Source organism: Adiantum capillus-veneris, chromosome 27 (assembly GCF_014529385.1).
Source record: "Adiantum capillus-veneris isolate H3 chromosome 27, ASM1452938v2, whole genome shotgun sequence".
In the NCBI taxonomy this organism is placed as follows: Eukaryota; Viridiplantae; Streptophyta; class Polypodiopsida; order Polypodiales; family Pteridaceae; genus Adiantum; species Adiantum capillus-veneris.
The window spans coordinates 14,040,201-14,061,044 of NC_140957.1; the positions used below are offsets into that span (position 1 = coordinate 14,040,201).

At 48.9% G+C, this 20,844-nt stretch overlaps 1 protein-coding gene across 7 annotated transcripts in view; it reads left to right on the plus strand.

Annotated features, from left to right (window-relative positions):
* The window catches only part of LOC147421532 (uncharacterized), a 144,810-nt gene that overhangs the window by 112,486 nt on the left and 11,480 nt on the right, over positions 1-20,844 (plus strand). For 4 of the 7 annotated variants that reach the window (XM_086502737.1, XM_086502739.1, XM_086502744.1 and 1 more), the window contains one exon: positions 5,379-5,499. The exons of 2 other annotated variants lie outside the window; for them this stretch is intronic. In XM_086502737.1, coding sequence (XP_086358863.1) covers positions 5,379-5,499 — 121 coding nt within the window. Of the gene's footprint in view, positions 1-5,378; positions 5,500-5,649; positions 5,745-20,844 lie in introns of all 7 variants that reach the window. One more of the 7 variants, XM_086502743.1, reaches the window with a different exon arrangement.

Genomic DNA, 20,844 nt, shown 5'->3' on the forward strand with positions numbered 1-20,844 from the left:
ATTTGGATCTGATGATATCCACTCTTCAAATCAATCTTGGTAAAACGCGAGGATCCCTGTAATTTGTCGAGTATATTATCGATCCTAGGAATCGGAAATTTGTTCTTGATGGTGATTTTGTTGAGAGATCTATAATCGATGCACATTCTCCAAGGTCCGTCTTTCTTCAAAACCAACAACACTGGAGAGCAATACGGTGAAGTACTAGGCTGGGCAAGAGCCTTTTCCAAGAGGTCTTTCACTTGGTTCATAATCTCTTGGGTTCTGTGCTCGGCTCACACGGTAAGGTGGCAGATTCGGTAGTGTGCTTTCAGGTATCAGATCAATGGTATGATCTTCAGGACAAGCATGTGGTAACTCGCCTGGCAGGCCCTTTGAGAAGCAATCGGCATGAGAGTGGAGAAAATCTTGGTGTTCTTTAAGTTCAGACATATTTGTCCTATCTTCCTCACTCAACTCTTTCATAAAGATCGAGTAAACAAACAGACTGGATTTCATTAACTTTGAAATGGCCGAAGTAGATACAATAGGGATAGACTCGCCCTTAAGTTTAATATCAAGTACAATGGTTCTGCCCTTCTTTGTGGTCAATGTCGCTTTCCTCGCCCAATAGTCAACCACGGCGTTGTTCTTGTGGTACCAGGGAATTCCCAAGAGGACATCACAACCTTCCAAAGGAATCATGTAAAAGTACTCATGCCCCAAATACCCCTGACAATGCAACCGAAGTTTGCCAATGATAGGTGTAATGGATACATCCGTGCCGGGTGCCGCTAGAACTGCCTCCGCAAGTGGTCCCATCCGATCGGGAGTGATCTCGAGCCGCGCCGCCAATTCCGGTGAAATGAAGTTGGCCTTGGCTCCTCCATCAAAGAAGATCGGGGCTTCTTGATCTTTCATTTTACCTCAAGCTTGGCAAAGTTCTGTACTCTCGTCCACCGTGCTGGGATCGGTACCCATGCAATGTGGAACCAGTCCTGTTTTCGTCTTGCCTTTTCTTCCACGTTCCTCAGTTGCTTTTGAACTCTCAGGCCTTTCGTCGTCCTTGTCATTTTGTTCTTTCTGTGCCTTTTTAGGGTACTTCACGGAGATATGTCCAGTTTCCCCGCATCCAAAGCACTTCCCTTCCCCGATGAAGCGTGCCCGCTCCTGAGGAGTAAGCTTGGGTCGTGCATCTTTCTTTTCTGTTGCTTTTTCTCTATCTACTTTCATTTGTCAAAGTCTATTTGGCTCTTTGTGTCATGATCTCATCGGTGGGGTAGGTCAAACTGCCAGAGTGAATGGCAAAAACCCGTTTCGCATGACTCATCAACTCCTGAATAGAAGCTGACTTTTCTTCCAAGCAGTGATCTCAGATCTCTGTAGGAAGACCCAAGGTAAACCGCTCAATCTGTTCCTTGAACGAGATCTTTATAATGAAGAGACGGGTAGAAAAGAGCCCCAGAATCTCTCGCAATAAGCGTCCATAATATCTTTCTTGGTCATCCGAAGATGATTCCAAGTAGTTCGTATGTCGCGTTCATACTCTCGAGTCAGCCAAGAAGAAATAAAAAGCCTCTTGAATTTCAGCCAGTTAACTGGCGCAGTCTTGCTTAATAGAAGCGTGGACCACCAAGTTTGAGCATTCCCCTTGAAGTAAGAGGCTGCTCTTCGAATCTTAGAGTGCTCTGAGTAACGCCCTCCCGCGAAAGCGATGTCAAACTGCTGTACAAAAGACACAGCCTTCGAAGCATCTCTATAACCAGAAAAAGTGTCAAATTTAATTGACTGTCCACCTTCCTTAAACTCTCGGACTTTCTTGCTTTTGTCTACTAGAAACTCATACTGGTTGGCTATATAAAAATTCTTCTTCAACTTTGCATAAAAGTTGATGTCATCAGAGTCTCAACTGTATGTAGACGAGTCCTCTGTAGAACTGTCACTCTCGGGGCGAGATTTAGACTTCTTTGCCTTTTTCTTGCCCTTTCCGAAGCGTTGCTTTTTGCTTCGCTTTTTGCCTTTTCTGTCTTCTTTGCTCGAGTCAGATGAACTAGAAGGACTATCAAAAGAAGAAGAACTGGGTACTCCTTCAAATCGAACATGCTTCTTCTGTTTCTTTGCCTGAAGCCCTAGGTGCCGCAGAAAAATATTAGGGATCGGATTTCTTGTAGAAGAGAAATCGGCCGTGCTCTCATACCACTGTAACAGACTTGGACACTCCAAGTCGAGAATCTACCGCGAGAGCACAAATAACCACTTCAAAACAGTTGACATTTCACAATTGATTCGACACTGGCCCGGCGGAATTCCATGCCTAGAGTTATTGGCCCCAAAGACTGGCGCCCCTTTTGGTATTTCCTTTTGTATTAATTTGAGTTCAAAGTACAAGAGTGCAGGCAGGCGCTCACACTCAGACTCTGCGTCTAGATGCTCTAAGTTGTGAGTGGCCTATCCACTTATTTAAAGAGTACAAGGGATGCCAAAAGAGAGCCCCAAAAGCTGAAAACTCAAAAGCTTTCATAAGTAAAGCCAAGGCTCTTTCTCTCACAAGCTCTTTCCAATTTGCGTGCCCCATAACATTGCATAGGAATTTTTATCAGCCGTTGCGTAGAAAAAGCAAGCCGTACAGCTCAGCCCACGTCAGCTCTTCTTTTCGGATATTCCGCCGCAATTCCCGGAGGTCCGTATGCTGCTACCACGTGGCAAAGCCAGCGCGTTTCGTGGGCTTGTTTGCGAGTCTGTGTGTCCGGTCTTGCAACCCCTTTGTGTCTAGGGTTAGGCCACGTCACTGGATTGTGACAAGCGCTTCCTTGAAAGCTGTCGTGTACTTATCAAAAGACAGAGTCTTCATCAAAAGACTATGCAACTCTGCGTAAGCTTTTTAAGGATCCATTTTGGTGAAGCCTTTCTTGAACTTCACACAAAAATCAGCCCACGTCGTAGGCTTCTCTGTCATGTCGCGCCACCAAGTAAGCGCCTTACTGCGCAGATAAAGAGGAATCGTCTAAATCCTCCATTCTCATGCTCCCTATGGAGATCAAAATATGTGGTCCACTGATGAAGCTAGTTATTTACGGCCAGTTTCGTACATTCTTTCTCTTCTCCTGATAAATTAGTGGTTTTGTACGGCATCGTGGCAGTAGGACCACCTTGTGAACGCTCGAAAGCAGCAACCTGCATCTACAATTGCTGGAGATGGGTTTCGCCCTTGGAAATACGCGCTATCGTCGACTGAGCCGTATTTTCTAGAGCGGTAAGTCGGGAATTAAGTCCTTGCACGGCCCCTACGACAGAGGCCAAGCGAATGTTCGTCTGAACGTTCGCATTTTCTAGAGCGGAGATTCGCTGATCAAGGCTTTGGAAAGTGCCTGTGATCCATGTGTAGAGAGCGTGCGTGAACGAAATTTGAACATTACGTGGCGCGTCGTCACGCTATGCATCCAAGCTGGAGGAATCCATGACGAAATCTGTGAAAACTGGAAATTTCATGCAAAACTTGGGCTTTTTTTTCACTTTTCGATCGCGAAAAGTCGAATTCTGAGGAGCTTCACGCGTTGGTGTGAGCGTCCGGAGGTGAGTAGGTGGTGGTGTGAACGCGCAAGCGCAAGCAGATGGGAGAGAGGAGTATCGGGAGAGAAGCAGGAGACTCAAAAAGCGAAGTTTCTGTAACTTTGAAGTCTTTGTGAGTTTATTAACAAAGGTTTCACATCTTTAAAAAAAAAAACCAAGATGTCCTGGCCACCCTTAATAAAAAGGGCCATTTAATTGAAAAAAACCTTGGTAGCGTGAAAAGACCACCGCACGGCTGTAGCGTCAAAACAGAAGTCGAACGCTCCGCATGGAAAATAAAATCGCACCTCCCTTGCTCATGTGTACACGTGCCCAACACACGCCAGGGGCTCCATGTTGGAGCCAGCGTATGCCAAGTTCTCCATGCTGGAGGCCCGCAGGGCTAGCGATACCTTTAAAAAATAAAAATAAAAACGCCGCAGCAAGTGCTCTCTGTGCTCTCTGTCTGGTAACGCTAGAGTGCAGAGAAAGCAAAAGAGAGGTAATTCTCTCTCTCTCTCTCTCTCTCTCTCTCTCTCTCTCTCTCTCTCTCTCTCTCTCTCTCTCTCTCTCTCTCTCTCTCTCTCTCTCTCTATATATATATATAGATATATATATATGCTTCGCACAAAGAAGGAGATTACAGAAAGGTTTTTAAAAGCTGTTTTATGCTGAATTTAATCTAAAATCAGCAAGTTAATTAGAAATACACTGATTTTCATCGAAAACCGGGGCCAACGTCCGAGGACGTAGGCGTGCACTTGTAAGACCGAGTGTCCCATACCACACGGCCTCACCTCCTCGAGGTGACCTCGCGCACTCCTAGCCTCACGGGCTAACCTCTGACACTTTGCCAGTGGGGGTCGATAACTGCAAATGAGGCCTTGGCCTCCCTTTTATAACAATGGCTGGCCACACTGGCTGGGTTCACACTACGTCCGCCCGGACACTAGACGCCCATCCCGACGGCGTCTAGGCTAGATCCCCTGTCTTGTGAGTGGAACATAACAGGTGTAATGGCAACATTGCGTCCGGGTGCCGCTAGAACATCCTTGACCGGTGACCCCATTTCCTCGGACGCAATTCCAAGTCGAGCCGCAGTTGAAATGAAGTTGGCCTTGGCTCCTCCATCAAAGAAGATAAAGGGATTTCTGGTCTTGCACTTTGCCCATGCTCTGCAAAGCTCGATACTTTCGCCGGTCTAATCTGGCTTTCGTCTTTCCTTTTCTTTCGAGCTCGTCTGCTGCTTTGGAACTCGCTGGCTTATCTTCCGGTGGTCCTTTGGTTCATCTTCTATTCAAGAGTTTTGTCCAGCTCTCTCTACGAGTATAAGTTTCGCGTTTTTGCCCTCATCTATCCTTTCAGCTTTCCTTTCGACAAGAGAGGAGAATCAATTGTCTCTCACCATCGAGAGTGAATCTCATCAATCTGGTAATTCTTTAGGTGTTTCTCAAATCTTGAGTCTCTGGAGTACGTCATCAATGATTTCACACACGTGTCAACCTTTAGTTGACGTTTGTATCTGGCACGTCAGCATGTCAACGCGATTTACGGAACCCTCTTTTAGAGTGCAAGCTTCTGGTCTTTAGGGTTTTAGGCCCCTCGGCTGGGGTACCATAAGTTGGTAAAATTTTGAGCTTTAAGTTCTTTACTTTTGACCTCTCGACTAGGCTCTGTTAGTTGGTAAGAATTTTTCTGCATCTTTCACTAGAGGTTGGACCTCCCTGTGTCCGGAGTGCGTCCGGTCGGCCATGCCACGTTATCACTTTGTGACATACACATACCTGACTGTTAAATGTTGAAAGTCTGTATATTCTTTTAATCTGTTCTTTTTTTGGTTTATCCTGCAGTTGAGGATGATTGCTTTGATTTTAGAAGGCGGTATGTGATGAGGGATTCTGCGTCGAGGTCAAAGATGCATCTGATCACTGCGTTCGTTTGGCCAGTTTCAAACTCTCTCTCCCTAGAAAGGTGGTTCATACCAATCTCTTTGTCAAGGCCAGAATCCTCTATGCCGTATCAGTTTCTCTCCTCTCTTTCATGCATATGTAATCATTTATATGACACTAGGAACATCTGAGTGACCTTCGGGTCTTGGACTAACTTGACTGAGTTTTGCAGATCCCGACCGAGGGGCTTAAAACCTAGAAGAAGAAGAAGAAACAGAAGAAATTCCAACTTATGAAGTTCAATTGAGTGGCCCGAATATTAAATGGGTTAGGATTACAAACCTTGACCGAGGGGCCTAAATTAATAAAGTGCACGTACCTACACACACCGAGGACATCAAATTGTTTAAATTGTTGATGATGTGGTAGTTGTATGGATGGCCTACGAATTGCGGAAAAGAGTGCCGACTTGATAGCATGCACGAACAACCCAATTGGGCGCATGATTTTAGAACCCCTGCTTTTCATGTACTACATTTGATTTTGGCCAAGGGCCTTCAAATTGGTGAGCAGGGCTCTCACTCTGGCATTCTACCGCTTGGAGTAGCAGAGGAGAGCCCCGTAAAGTTATACCTTGTTGAACCAATAATAAAGAAATACCCAAAGGAACGCCAGACCTTCTTAAGAAATACCTTGTTGTCTGGGGGGTGGAACTCCACCACTGCGTGTGTCGCGTGGATTCTCTCTCTCTCTCTCTCTCTCTCTCTCTCTCTCTCTCTCTCTCTCTCTCTCTCTCTCTCTCTCTCTCTCTTACAGTTATTCAAGTTGTTTTGAAGTATTAAAAGTGTTGCTGAGTGTGTAGATTGTGGTTATCTCTGTGTTTCCGTCCAATCCCGCGTTGGAAGTGATTACAGGTGCCATATTATCATCGAGACTTATACATATTTGGAGTCTTTATACATGCTTTCGGAAAATAGCATTGAATGATAGCGTGAATTGCATCTATTTATGCTACAACATGTATATACATTATAGAAGTCTCTAGTACTCTCAAGTACAAACTTCTATACTGATTTTATGTGGAACGAGTAGATAGTAATATATTTCTTGACTACTCTAATGACCATCATGAACCATGCTCATAACATTGCTCCATTGAGCTATATCAAGTCACTATGGGTTCCAATTCTAGGTACAGCTGCAATGATTGAGGTGAATCTACCAATTCGGTCTCTTCCATCCATTTTGCATCCATTGGTGAGTAGTCAACGTCTTGCAACTTTCAGTCTTAACTTTCCTTTCTTTATGTGCCATTATCTGTTCAGGAATAAGAATTTCATCCAATTCTTTGACTTTGGGCTATTCCTCTGGAATCGTATTCTCTAGCACATCACCAACAAAGGGTCTTAGAAAGCTCACATGAGAAGCATTATGTATTTTTCGGCCTTTTTGGTCGCATCAATCTATAAGCCACATCGTTGATCTTTTTTGACATTTGAAAAGGACCATAATATCATATACGCAACCTAGGAAACAAACATTCCTTGCCTTTTATTTTGCGCAACCTTTTTTTTTTCGTAACCGGCCTTTTTAAAGCATAGAAATATTCAATCGCCAAGTGAAAATACAAGTTCACGACGGTGACGATCAACAACTTTCTTTTTCTTAGCCCGAGTCTTCTCAAGCGCTATCTTTATCTTCGTGTATGCTTCATCCATATCTTGCACATAATTTTCTGCCTCTATATCTTGTCCCCCGTTTGCAAAATGGGTGGGACTTTTTTCCTCCTTCCACTATCTCAAATGGTGCCTTGCTTGTTGATCTATGCACAGTGTTATTGTAAGCAATCAACTAATGGTAGATAGTGTTTCCAAGTTGCCTTCTGCTCTGACACATATCATTTGAGGAGACCCAAGACACTCGAATTTGTCTCTTATGACTATCCATCAGTTTGTGGATGAAACAAAGATGAGAACTTTAGTGTAGTGCCCATGTTCTCAAACAATGCTTTCCAGAAAAGACTCGTGATACGTGGATTCCTCCCATGGTACGTGAAAATATTATGTATAAACATCTTGACCTTGTGTTCTAACTTTATCTTCTTCCTAAGAGGAATAAAATGGGCTTGCTTGTTGAACTTGCAAATGATAGTCTAAATTCCCATCATTTCCAATTGGTCGTCTTGGAATATAAAAGTCCATCACTCCTACTTGTGACTGTCACGGGGACGGACACCACATGCCAACGGAAAAGAACAGACTGAACAACTTTAAGCACTTCGATTAGCAACTGAACTAAAAGAAATGCACGATGCATGAGACGAGGAGTGGCAGAGTTCCACTCCGAGAGAGAGCACTAGCCCCAAACCTTGGTGCCCCTTTCGATATTTATTTATATTCTACAATGCCGGTACTCCAAGCTCTGCACCTCCACACTGAAACGTGCCAGAGAATGAGCCCTTGGCTCATATATAGGCCCTTGGCCTCTCAAAAGCAGTTACAATGAAAAGCTTCAAGTTCTAAAAGCATCAGGCCCAAAAGCTGGCGCTAAAAATCAATTAGCGCAAATTGCTGAAATCCGTACAAGGGCCTCGTTAGCAGCGTAAAATGCGGGCGTTTGTATAGTCTGCCACGTCATCATGTCAGCGAAAAATCCGAAAGCTCCGTACAATCTGCCACGTCATCAGTTTCTATGCAAGAAGGTTTGTCCTGCTTTATTTAAGTCACTTGGGCCCCCATCGGCGGATGGGGTCCCAGAAGTTGGTAAACACTTTTTATGTTGCTTCTTCTTCTTCTGCTGCTTCTTCTTAGGCTTTAGGTCCCTCGATTGGGATTTGCAAGTTGGCTCCGTTCTTCAGTGGCTTGACACGTCAACAGTTTGTGATAGTGACACCCTCATTCCCTATTAGCTATCCATGGGAGATATCCGGACTGACTGACGAATCCAGAGAGATGCCATAACTCTCAACACCCCCTCTCAGCTTCTAGAAAGGAATACAGACTGTCAGGAGGACATGGCAACTTCTAACCTTAGTTGTTGGTTTCTTTTCGATGATTTTTATTTAATTTTTGGAACCCTCTTTTTGAAGTTACAAATGGCCGGACATTGTATGGTCAGTGTGAAATGGCCGATGGCCGAGAGTTTCACCCGCAGACAGGAAGGCCTTGTCGCCAGAAAATGGTCGGGCCAGTCGACATTGGAATCCGAGCAGTAAAAGTGTAACCGGCCTCTACAACGTAGAGGGCGGTACTATTTCAATTACCTGTTAACTTTACACAGAGCACTGAGAAGGGAAGAGAACACAGTTGCGTCCAGCGACTAGAATGTCACTGTGCACACGAGACCGACACCCTATAGGCCCCAAAGACTGGCGCCCCTTTCGGTATTTCTTTATTCAAATTAAGGTAGACGATCCGACCACTTAGCACAAGCTTTCACAAAGCTGTCCAAACCTGGCGAGGGCTGAAAACGCAGGTTTTCGACCTGATTTTGGCAGCATAACGGCGCGAAAACCCCTGTAGGTCAAAAACACCTGTCTAGGACGGATTCCCTCGCTACCTGGAAGCTTTCTGGTGAGCTGTCACAGAAATTCAGCGGGCTGTAATTCCCTGTTTTTCACTGCCGGGTGCCCAAAAGCCTGTATACGCATCCCAAGGCTCTCACGAGGCTCCCCCGGGGTTCCCTTGCAGTTTAGGTGCGAAACCCTAAACCTGCAGAAAGACACAGCAGGCTGTAATTCCCTGTTTCGGATCGTTTTTAGCGGAGCGAACACGCCTACGCGTGTCCCAAGGGCTCCCGCACGCAATGGGACAGTTCCCCTATGAATTGGACGAGTTTTCATGCGAGAAAACTCTCCGAACTCGCAATCTTTCGCGATGGAACTGTGTGTACTTGTGGGGGATTAGCAATTAGCTAATCCGGTTCCTGTTCAGAAGGCTCTTGCCTTGGCAAACGCGCATAAACCCCCAGAACTGTACATGTTCATCTGAGTAGCCCAACTAGTGGGGCATTACCATATGTGCTAAATGGGAGAGAGAGATGCACGAGAGGCTAGAGCAAGTCATCGCGCTACATGAGACAGAGGAGAAGGCAAGCTTTCCATTAAAGCTGTAGACCTGCACCACTACTCACACACACACTGTAGGTCACTTGTGAGTAAAAAATCAGCCCCCTCTCTCTCTTGGGCGCCTCCTCTAGCTGAGGTGTCCTGTAGGCAGCTCTCCTCCTGCCAAGTGTCCAGTTTGCCCTTTTGAGTTAATTCTCTAGTTCCCACTGACTTATAAAGTTGTAAGTGACTTTCCGAATGGCCCAGACTTCGTTTGGCGGGCACAGGCTTCCATACTCATCAGAATTCAGTGCTAACGGGCCCGACCAGTCCCAGACTGCTGACCGACCCCAACTCCCGATGTGAGAAACCTATTCGACCGCAGCCGTTTCACATTGGCCATGCAATGTCCACTTGCACCTTTTCAAGGGTCCTGGGGAAACAAGTAAAAATAAAAATAAATAAAAATATCTAGTACTTATTTATTGAAGGCAACATGAAAAATACACCTCCTAGTGACACACCCCACCCTTGAAATACTGCAAGCGACTTCGCTTGCATGCCAATAATACATGCAGTATCTCCTGATATCACATATATTCTATGATGGGAGTCCAAGATATACATGCTTCCGGAAATGTAGCGTTGGACGATTAAACAATCCCACCAACCTGGCTACGACACATATCAAGCATAGAAGCCTTCTAGCGTACTCTGAAGCACAAACTTCTCTAGCTAAATTCTGTGAAAGAGTAGAACAATTGCTTAACTACTCTCTTGAGCATCATGAACCATGCTCCTGCCTTGCTCCAAAAAGGCTACATCAAATCACTGTGGGTTCCATCTGAAAGGCTTCAAGATACAATTGCAATAGCTGAGGTGAATCAAGCAATTCAGACTCTTCCATCCATTTGGCATCCAACGATGGATAGTTCTTGAACTTCACCAAATAGCGTCTTGCAACTTTTCCTCTAACCTTTCTTTCCTTATGTGCCAATATCTGTTCAGGAACAAGGATCTCATCCAATTCTTCCACTTCGGGTTGTTCCTCATCAAGCATATTCTCTGGCACATTACCAACAAAGGGTCTTAGAAGGCTGACATGAAAAGCATTATGTATTTTCCAGCCTTCTGGTAGCTTTAACCTGTAAGCTACATCGTTGATCTTTTTTGAAATGTGAAAAGGACCATAATATCGCATACTGAGCTTAGGAAACAAGCGTTCCTTGCCTTTCCTTTTCTTAACCTCGCCTTTTCAAAGCGCAAAAGCACCCAATCACCAAGTGAAAATACAAGTTCACGACGGTGACAATCAGCAGCTTTCTTTTGCTTAGCTTGAGTCTTCTCAAGAGCAATCTTTATCTTCCTGTATGTTTCATCCATATCTTGCACATACTTGTCTTCCTCAAATATCTTGTCCTTAGTTTGCAAAATGGGCGGGACTTTCTTCCCTCCTTCCACTATCTCAAATGGTGCCTTACCTGTTGACGTACGGAGAGTGTTATTGTAAGCATATTCAACCAATGGAAGGTGGTGTTCCCAAGTTGCCATGTGCTCTGACACATAACATTTGAGCAGGTCCAGGACAGTAGAATTTGCCTCTTCTAACTGTCCATCAGTTTGCGGATGAAACGAAGAAGAGAACTTTAGCGTAGTGCCCATGTTCTCAAACAATGCCTTCCAGAAAAGACTCGTCATACGTGGATCCCTGTCACTGACAATTGACTGAGGCATCCCGTGATATTTAAAGATATTGCTCATGAATATCTTGACCATGTGTTCTGGCTTTAGCTTCTTCCTCACAGAAATGAAATGGGCATGCTTATTGAACCTACAAATGATAGTCCAAATCCCATCATTGCATGTTTGCGTCCTTGGAAGATCAAAGATAAAGTCCATTGCTATGCTTTCCCTTGGCCTATCTGGGATCGGCAATGGCTGCAACAGTCCCGGTTGCTTTTGTCTGTCAAATTTGACTTTTTGGCATACTAAGCATGATCTTAAAAATGTGTCAACATCTTGACGCAAAGCTGGCCAATAGAAGAATGTCTCAACCCCTTTCACTGTCGCATCAATTCCACAATGCCCAGCATAAGGTGGAGCATGACTTTCCATCAAAATCTTTGGCCGTAACTGTTTAGTAACGCATAACAAATAAGGCCTAATGAAGATAGTAATATAATTCAACAAGAATGAGTCTCTCAATTATGCTTAAGAGTTTGCCACTACCCGTGGACTTTCCATGCATCATGAGAAAGTCATTCTTAAGCATATAGTGCTCATGATGTTGCCCATCAACAAGCTGGTCATAGATCCTTGCAAAATCTGAATCTTCAGCATATTGTATCTTCATTTCGTCTAGTTCACAATGGTACGGAATTGACACTGCTGAAATTTGGGGCTTTCGTGACAACGCATCAGCCACCACGTTCTTTTTCCCTTGCACATGCACAATCTGAAAATGGAACATTGACAAGATGTTTGCCCATCGCATGTGCTTCTCAGACAACTTCGTCTGTGTGAGAAAATATTGCAAGGTTTGATGATCCGTTTGGACAACAAAATCAGCCCCTACCAGATAGTGTTTCCAACTAGTGAGAGCATGAATTACTGCCAGCAATTCTTTCTCATAGACTTGCAAGTTCCTTTCACTCTTCAAAAGAATTATGCTCTCATATGCGACTACTCGGCCATTCTGCATTAGAACTGCACCAAGACTATGGCCACACGCATCACACTAAACCACAAAAGGTTTCGAAAGATCTGGCAAAATGATTACCGGATCTGAAGTCAGCTTCTCTTTCAAGTGTTTGAATGCTAAAATTTCCTTGGCTGTCGACTTGAAAGTAAGTCCTTTTCCTTGTAGTGCATGGAGTGGAGAAGCAATCTCAGCAAAATTTCGGATGAACCTCTTGTAGTAGGAACATAAGCCTAGAAAGCTTCGAATGTCATGTACGGACTTCAAGTTTGGCCATGACCTAATTGCTTCCACTTTAGCGGGATCCATGCGTACACCACAATGTGCCCAAGGAAGTGAATCTCTTGCAAAAAGAATTCACTCTTCTTCGCATTAATGAGTAGCCTGTTCTTACTAACTCATTGAAAACTGCAGTCAAGTGATCCCTATGCTCCTCTTGAGACTTCGAATAGACAATCATGTCATCAAAGAAGGTACCCACGAAGTTTCTATGTGGTCTAAAAATTCTGTCCATCATTATCTTTCGCGATGGAACTTTTCATACCTGTGGGGGATTAGCAATTAGCTAATCTGGTTCCTGTTCAAAAGGCTCTTGCCTTGGCAAACACGCATAAACCCCCAGAACTGTACATGTTCATCTGAGTAGCCCAACTAGTGGGGCATTACCATATGTGCCAAAGGGGAGAGAGAGATGCACGAGAGCAAGTCATCGCGCTACATGAGACAGAGGAGAAGGCAAGCTTTCTATTAAAGCTGTAGACCTGCACCCACTACTCACACACACATTGTAGGTCACTTGTGAGTAAAAAATCAGCCCTCTCGACTGAGACGGCTCGCTGCTGTTGCTCCCTTCGCACGCCATCGCTCCCCCCCCCCCCCCCCCCCCCCCCACACCCCCCAGCGTTGCCCGTTGCCTCCCCCCCCCCGCTGCCCTTACTGCCTCGCTGCCTGCGTGACAGGGCTGCTTGCCCCCGCGCTGCCTGTCCGCCTCTGCCGCCCCCTGCCTGCCTACCCGCCTGCTGCCCGCCCCGCGTTGCCTACCTGCCACCGCCGCCCTCGTCACCCTCTCCTGCTGCCGCCAGCGCTCCCACTTGCCCCAGCCCGCTGCCCCCCCCCCCCCCCCCCGGGCCGTCTGTCCGTCCGCCTGGGCTTCACCCCGACAGCCCTGCAATTCGGCCCATTCAGCTTTGTTTCAATTCTTGGACCGGTGCTTTCTGCCCCGGATTGCAGCATCCTCCCGTCGACATCCTCTTACGACACATCAGTAGACATAGATGGAGGCTCCAGCTTCGCCACAGAGGGACTCGCCAGAAGCCCCCTCGCCTGACCCCGTTGAGTCCACCATTCGACTTGCTCTCTCGCCGACAGAGCAAGCGAGCCTTGCCGCAGAGGTAGAGCGATTGCAAGCGACTTCGGTCATCTGCAAGATTCTCGGCACCCGACCTAGCAGAGGAGAGCTGCGAGACCTTCTCCAAGCCCGCCTTCTCGCAGAGGTGGGCAAGATCTTGGATGTCCAGATTCCCGGACGGGGTTATTATCAGATCGAGTTTGAGACCTCCGAGATGGCATAGAAGGTCATAGCTATGAGTCCACTGGCCATCCGAGCATCACGCTCCCACTTTCGACAGCGGCGACATGGTTTTGACCCGGCTTCGGATGTTCTAGTAGAGGAGGCAGACATCCCCATCTCAGTCTGCTTTCCGGGTTTACGGAGGGAGTACTTACCACTTCTTTCTAGGATCAGCTCTGCCATTGGGACTGTCCTGGAGACACCTCGTACGGCAGCATCAGTAGCTGCCAAGGCGGCAGGCATCCCCTCAGTTCGAGTTTTGGTCAGAGATACCCACACGCTCCCGAAGCTTATCCTTCTGCCTCGGGTGAGTGGGGGTTGGTTTAGACAGTGTGGAGTACTCGGGCCTCCCGAACCAGTGCTTCATTTGGCGACAGATGGGACATCTAGCGAAGGCCTATCCACGGAGGAGGCTGCGACCTGCACCACAGCCTCAGCCTCAGCCCCAGCCCCAGCCCCAGCCTCAGCCTGCCAGGGCTGGCCCGCAACCACAATCAGCGGCACAGTGCACACATGCAGAGCCACCCTCCGAGCCTGGGGCACCAGCGGAGGAGGGGTGGCAGCAAGCCCGTGGCCGACGACGCCAGGGGCCACAGCGTCAGCCTGGCACTCAGAGTGGCCCTTAGGTGCCTACGCAGCAGCAGTGGGTTCCCACGGGGAACCGCTTTGGTCCTCTTGAGCAGGAGGAGATCCCTGCGCCAGCCCCCACCTCCGCTTCACCCTCGACAGCCGCTCCCCCCCCTAGAGTTCCCCCCCTCTTCCTCATCCTCCCCCCCGCCTTCTGCTCCCGTCGCCTCTCCACCTCGCCCCTCTACCTCTGTCGCCCCATCCCGCCCCTCTTCTCCTCCGCTCCCCCCCCCCCCCCCCCCCCCCCCCCCCCCCCCCCCCCCCCCCCCCCCCCCCCCCCCCCAGCTCCTTCTCCCCCCCCTCCTACTCCAGTTTCACAGTCGACTCAAGAGACAGGTCCCTCTCCGGCGGCTAGGAGATCTCTTGGCAGCGCCTTTGCCACGAGTCGCCTCGCGAGAGAGGGTCAACCCTTCTTGCTACCCCCTTTGCAGATTCAGACATCTTCCCTTGCAGCTATCCCTCGTTGTCTGACGAGCATTGACATCCGACGCCGCTGGGACTTCTTCAACTACGGGTTCACTCGTTTTCTCGGCAATTCCGCAGCAGACCATGAGGCAGCCTGCTTCAGGGTCCATGCTTTGTTCCTCGCCGCTAGGGGGACAGAGGCTTTGGACTCAGCAGTTGGTTTCTCCTTCCCCCTCTGTGGTAGGGCCGAGACAGAGTGGTCTCTCGACTCAGTGGTGGGATGGTTGCATACACAGGTCCTAGAGTTCTCTCACCACATGGGAGAACTTGGAGTTACAGATATGTTGCAGACTTTGTGGCCATTGGCCAAGTTTGCGGTGACACCCCCAGACTCAGCAGGATGTAGGCACGTTGTGGTGTACTTCTTTGCTGATATGCAGTGTTTGCCTTGCTATGTATACATTCATGAGGACTCCTGGACAGAGGAAGTTGCTTTACGCACTACTCGCTCTGCTTGGGCTTGGGCTAGGCACTCACTGCAGTCACGCCTATCTAGAGGACGCTCGGATGTGGATTACTCTCCATCCAAGCCAGCCTCGAAGATAGCCCGTCTTGCTGCTGCGGCAGCATCTGTTCTCTCTCGCTCCCCATGAGGATCGTCTCATGGAACGTGCAGGGTCTAGGTGGGCCCCAGTTTCAGCGACAGCGGGGCCGATTGCGTCAGGAGCTTCAACGTTGCCTTGTGGGAGGAGAGATTGATCTCCTTATGCTTCAGGAGCACCATCTATGTGAGAGCCGCATTCGGCGATGTGGTCAGATTTTGTGTGGACGATATGATACGTTTTGGTCAGCTGCTTTTGGACCTGGAGGCATCCAGGGTGGGGTATGTATGACTATTGTGGACTCATTGCAGTAGGAAATTGTTTGCAAAGGGATTATTGTGCCAGGCAGGGCTCAGTGGATTACTATGCAGGTTCAGGGTGGCCTTGTGGGCTTCCTGAACATCTATGCGCCCAATGTGGCGAGTGCTCGTGCAGAGTTTTGGTCACAGATTGTTGAGTCTTTGCCGCAGGCCGATCATTGGTGTATAGGAGGGGACTTCAACATGTTGGAGGACCCTTCTGACAGGATTGGTGTCAGCCATGCTACTGTGCATGGAGTCGAGTTGGCAGCTTGGGAGAGGTTGTGTATGACTCTGAGGGTCTCGGATACATGGCAGCACTCTGGTTTTGTGAGGCCCCCAGACAGTCTTGCCTTCTCTAGATCGGACTGCAGAGTGGGAGGAGTGAATCTATCACGGATAGATTGCTTCTACACTAGTGACCACTTCAGTGACTTGGGGGGATCAGTCGGCATCCTGCCAGGGACATCCTTCTCGGACCATGCACCAGTGATCCTCACAGTGGCAGACAGGTAGAGGAGTGGCATCCTGGCAGATCAGTGGGCATCGTGGCAGGGACATCCTTCTCGGACCATGCTCTAGTGATCCTCACAGTGGCAGAGAGGCAGAGGAGTCTTGTTGGACTTAGCACTCAGAGAGAGGGTAGAGGCTCTCTGGACAGAGGGCATGGACAACCAGGTTTCACCTGCAGACAGAGTGGCCTCAGGCCTAGCTCAGCTTAGCCACTTTTTTCTTCAGGAGTCTCTGGCTCGCCAGGCTGCAGCGAGAGAGGCGGAGCAGCATCTCAGACGAGGCAGTGCTTCACTACAGAGGATGCAGGAGCAGCATCCATACAGTCCATGGTTGGAGGAGCAGTTACAGCAGGCTCGACAGGAGCTTGCTAGCACAGAGGAGAGGCGTCGTGAGTTTGCCTTTCACCGACAGGCATCTCAGTGGACTCCGGTGGGTGACAGAGTGACTGGTGCCTTTTTTGAGACAGTGGGACCTCGGCATTCGCATGCCAAAGTCATTCAGTTGAGGAGGCCCGATGGGTCAGTTGCTTGTGAGCCCGAGGATATGCGTGCAGTTGCTATTGACTTTTACCATGAGTTACTGTCGGCTGAGCTTCAGTCAGAGCGGCAGGATGCATGCAGGGAGTAGGTTTGGGCACAGATGCCATGTCTTGTGACAGAGGAGATGCGCCAGAGGCTAGAGATGCCACTTCAGCTTGAGAAGCTGCACACGGCTCTTAGGGCCCTCCCTAGTGGTAGTTGTCCAGGTGAGGATGGGTTGACTCCAAACTTTTTCTTGGAGTACTGGGACCTGCTTGGCCCAGATCTTTGTAGTGCTTTTCAGTACCTTTTGCACACAGGAGTGATGCCTGACAGCATGAGTGAGGGCTTGATCTACCTCATTCCCAAGGAGGGTGGCTCCTTGGATGAGATTCGACAGTGGCGCCCCATCACCATCCTCAACTCAACCTACAAAATTCTTGCCAAGGCTCTGAGTTTGAGGATTCAGCCACTTTTAGAGAGCCTTATACATGGGACTCAGACAGGTTTTGTCAAGGAACGCAGTATCCTTGACAACATCTTTACTTTCTGGGAAGCTTCTACCCTGGCACGGCTCCGTGATGAGGACCTTGTGATCCTTCTTCTCGATTTTGAGAAGGCATACGACAGAGTTAACTGGGACTTTCTAGAGGGCACTCTACGCAAGATGGGCTTCTCAGATGCTTGGATCAGAGGGGTGTCAGCTTTGTACAGACAGGCTCACGGTCAGGTGCTTTTGGCAGGAGGGAGAGGTGAGCGCTTCATGCTCACACGCTCGGTCAGACAGGTTTGTCCTCTTGCCCCCTTTCTCTTTTTGTTCTATGCGGAGGCGATGAGCAGATTTTTGGTGTCACAGCAGGTTGGTCTATGGGGCTTAGCACTCCCTATTCAGGGAGATGAGCTACTGGACGCTGAGTTTGCCGATGACTAAGCCTTGTACCTAGATGGCCAAGAGGCCAATCTTCACAGATGTGAGCAGGCTTTGGAGACCTTCTGTTGTGCATCAGGCGCACTGATCAACTAGAGAAAGACAGTGGCTTTCTCGGTTGGTAGTGCTCCTGTGCCAGATTGGATGCCAGGAGAGGGTTTCAGGTGGATTCCCCCAGGGACTGCAGTTCGGTACTTGGGTTGTCAGGTTGGTTTGGACTTGTCTCCCGAGCAGCAGATTGCTCCTCTTCTCCTGTCCATCAGGAGAAAGCTGTTACATTGGAGCTCAGCACGACTTTTGCTGGCGGGTAGAGTAGTAGTTGCCAACGAGGTGCTGTTGGCGACTATGTGGTACATCACTTCCTGCTGGATCTTCTCGAGTTCTTGTATCAGCCAGGTAGAGAGGCTGATCAGGAACTTCCTTTGGTCAGGACGTGACACTCAGATAGCCTGAGCCAAGGTGGCTTGGTCGGTCATCACGCTTCCTTGTTCTCAGGGAGGGCTTGGGATCACTGATCCAGCACAGCAGAGCAGAGCCCTTCTTGGGAAGTTCATAGTCAGAGGACTTCTTCCAGGTGAGGAGCCCTGGAAGGAGTTCTTGCTGCAGAGGCTTCGTGCCACGGTGCCTCAGTCAGGAGGCCCTTGGCAACGTTCGACCAGATGGATCTTTACAAAGATGCGCCGAGTTGGTTTGAGCAGGAGACTGGAGGACCGCTTCGCTGTGAGTTTGCTTCGATCTTGGGAGCTCTTACGGCGTGGCTTGGAGCAGAGACAGCCGACGTGCACGGAGGAGCGCCTACGGCAACCCCTCGTCTGGAACCCCATGGTTAGCACTCAGAGAGGCCACTTGGTTGGTAGTCGGCCTCATGTTTCCTGGGGTCCCCTGGCAGCAGGTCCAGCGCGCTCTCTAGGTGACTGGCTAGAGTTCACAGGTTTGTCAGAGGAGGTGCAGGGTTTCCAGCTACAGGGCATGAGAGGGGTGCAGAGCATGTGTCAGGACATCTCAGAGTCAGTTCCAACTGAGTGGCTCACGCCTCTCGAGCCAGTAGCACCCCGGTGGATGGGAGCCTTCACACGACTGGAGGTTCTCATTTCAGTCAGGGCCTGTTGAGGCCCCGCAGGTAGCAGAGTGTTGTTTCCAGAGGATCCGAGTTGTGGGCATCTGTGGGAGGACTTGCGTCATAGACCGTGACCCAGCAACTCTTGAGACTGGACACTGGCGGCTATGGGCTTGGGAGTGTTGTCCACTAGCACGAGTACAATGGGATCCTGGTGAGTGGCTGTGGAGGGACCCCTTCTCTTCTGCTGACCACCCAGGAGTCCCCTTCTTTCAGTACACTATTCGGCTTGGACGTCATATACTTGCAGCACAGAGAGAAGCCCGCCCCGCTGCAGCACGTCATTGGCAGGAGGAGGGCCTCACAGTCGAGTTCTTGGCAGCCTTTTGGCAGAGGCTGTGGGACTCCAGACAGCTGAGGCGAGTCACTTTGTTTCAGTGGCTGGTTGCACACAGAGCTACAGCAGTAGGGAGCTGGCTTGTGCATAGTGGTCTCTCGGCCGCATGTGCAACCTATGACCAGTTGGTGGAGAGTCAGCGTCATTGTCTTTGGGACTGTCCCTCGGCCCAGCAGGTGTCGCTGCGAGTTCTTCGGCTGCTGCCTACTCTCTCCACGTCTAGACAGTACACTTGGGGGGCAGCGGCTTGGTCCACTATCACGGGCCCGGCACTTCAGTTTGAGCTATCTTCCACCAGCAGGATGATAGCGATACGGGGGGGCGACCTACACTCCAGCCTGCTACAGAGCTTACTCCACAGGAGTGGTGCAGTGAGAGAGAGGAGTGTTGGGAGCTCATCAGTGGCCTGACACTTTGGTTCATCTGGCGGGCCCGCTGTTTCCGCATGTTTGAGGCTTGCTCTGTGCCACCAGCAGAGACTGTTCGTGACTTTTGGCTAGAGCTGATCCATACTCTCAGAGGACAGCTTGAGGGACTACAGGGCAGCTCTGACCGCATGCGGGAGCGCCGCGAGGCTTTCCTTCGACTCTGGCGCCCTGTGCCTTTCTACACCATTGTCCAGGGTGTGCTCAGATGGCACTACCGTCCACCTGTGTGGCTCTTCCCTCCTCCCATCTCCTTATTTAGCCTCATTGTATATATGTTTTTCTTTCATTGGGAGAGTCTCCCCATCATGTTTATTGTAGCCCTCTCTTGCAGAGGTGGTTGTAGCCCTACGGGCAGTTTTCATTAACTAATAGAAGGATCTTTTTCTTGAAAAAATGAAATAAAATCAGCCCCCTCTCTCTCTTGGGCGCCTCCTCTAGCTGAGGTGTCCTGCAAGCAGCTCTCCTCCTGCCAAGTGTCCAGTTTGCCCCTTTGAGTTAATTCTCTAGTTCCCACAGACTTATAAAGTTGTGACTTTCCGAGTGGCCCAGACTTCGTTTGGCGGGCACAGGCTTCCATACTCATCAGAATTCAGTGCTAACTGGGCCGACTAGTCCCAGACTACTGACTGACCCAGACTCCCGATGTGAAAAACCTATTTGGCCGCAGCCGTTTCACACTGGCCATGCAATGTCCACTTGCACCTTTTCAAGGGTCCCGGGAAACAAGTAAAAATAAAAATAAATAAAAATATCTAGTACTTATTTATTGAAGGCAACAGGAAAAATACACCTCCTGGTGACAAAAAGGGTGTCTAGGCTCAGTTCAAAGTTATTTAGGCCCCTCGCTACACTTATAAGTTGGTGGGTACTAGGAAATTAACTCAAAAGAGACGTAAGGGACACTTGGCGGCTCCAGATGACTTTGCCAAGTCCAACTCAAGAGGGGGCGCCCAAACTGAGAGAGGGGGCTGATTTGACATGAGTGTGGTCTAATGTGTGTGTGAGTAGTGGGTGCACGTGATCACAGCTTTAATGGAAAGCTTGCCTTCTCCCTTGCTCTATGTAGCGCGATGATTCCGCTCTTGTGCATCTCTCTCCCCCTTCGAATACAGAAACATGATGCCCCGCTTGAGGGCTTTTCATCTGTATGTACAGTTGTGTGGGTTCATGCACGATTGTCGAGGCAACAGCCTCTTGCACAGGTACTAGATTAGCTAGTTGCTAATCCCCCACAGGTACAGGTGAATTCGAAGAGATTTCACGCAAGAAATCTCGTCTGATTCTAAGGGCAAGTAGCCTTACAGGTGCGGGAGCTCGAGGGCTTGCTACGGATGCGACTG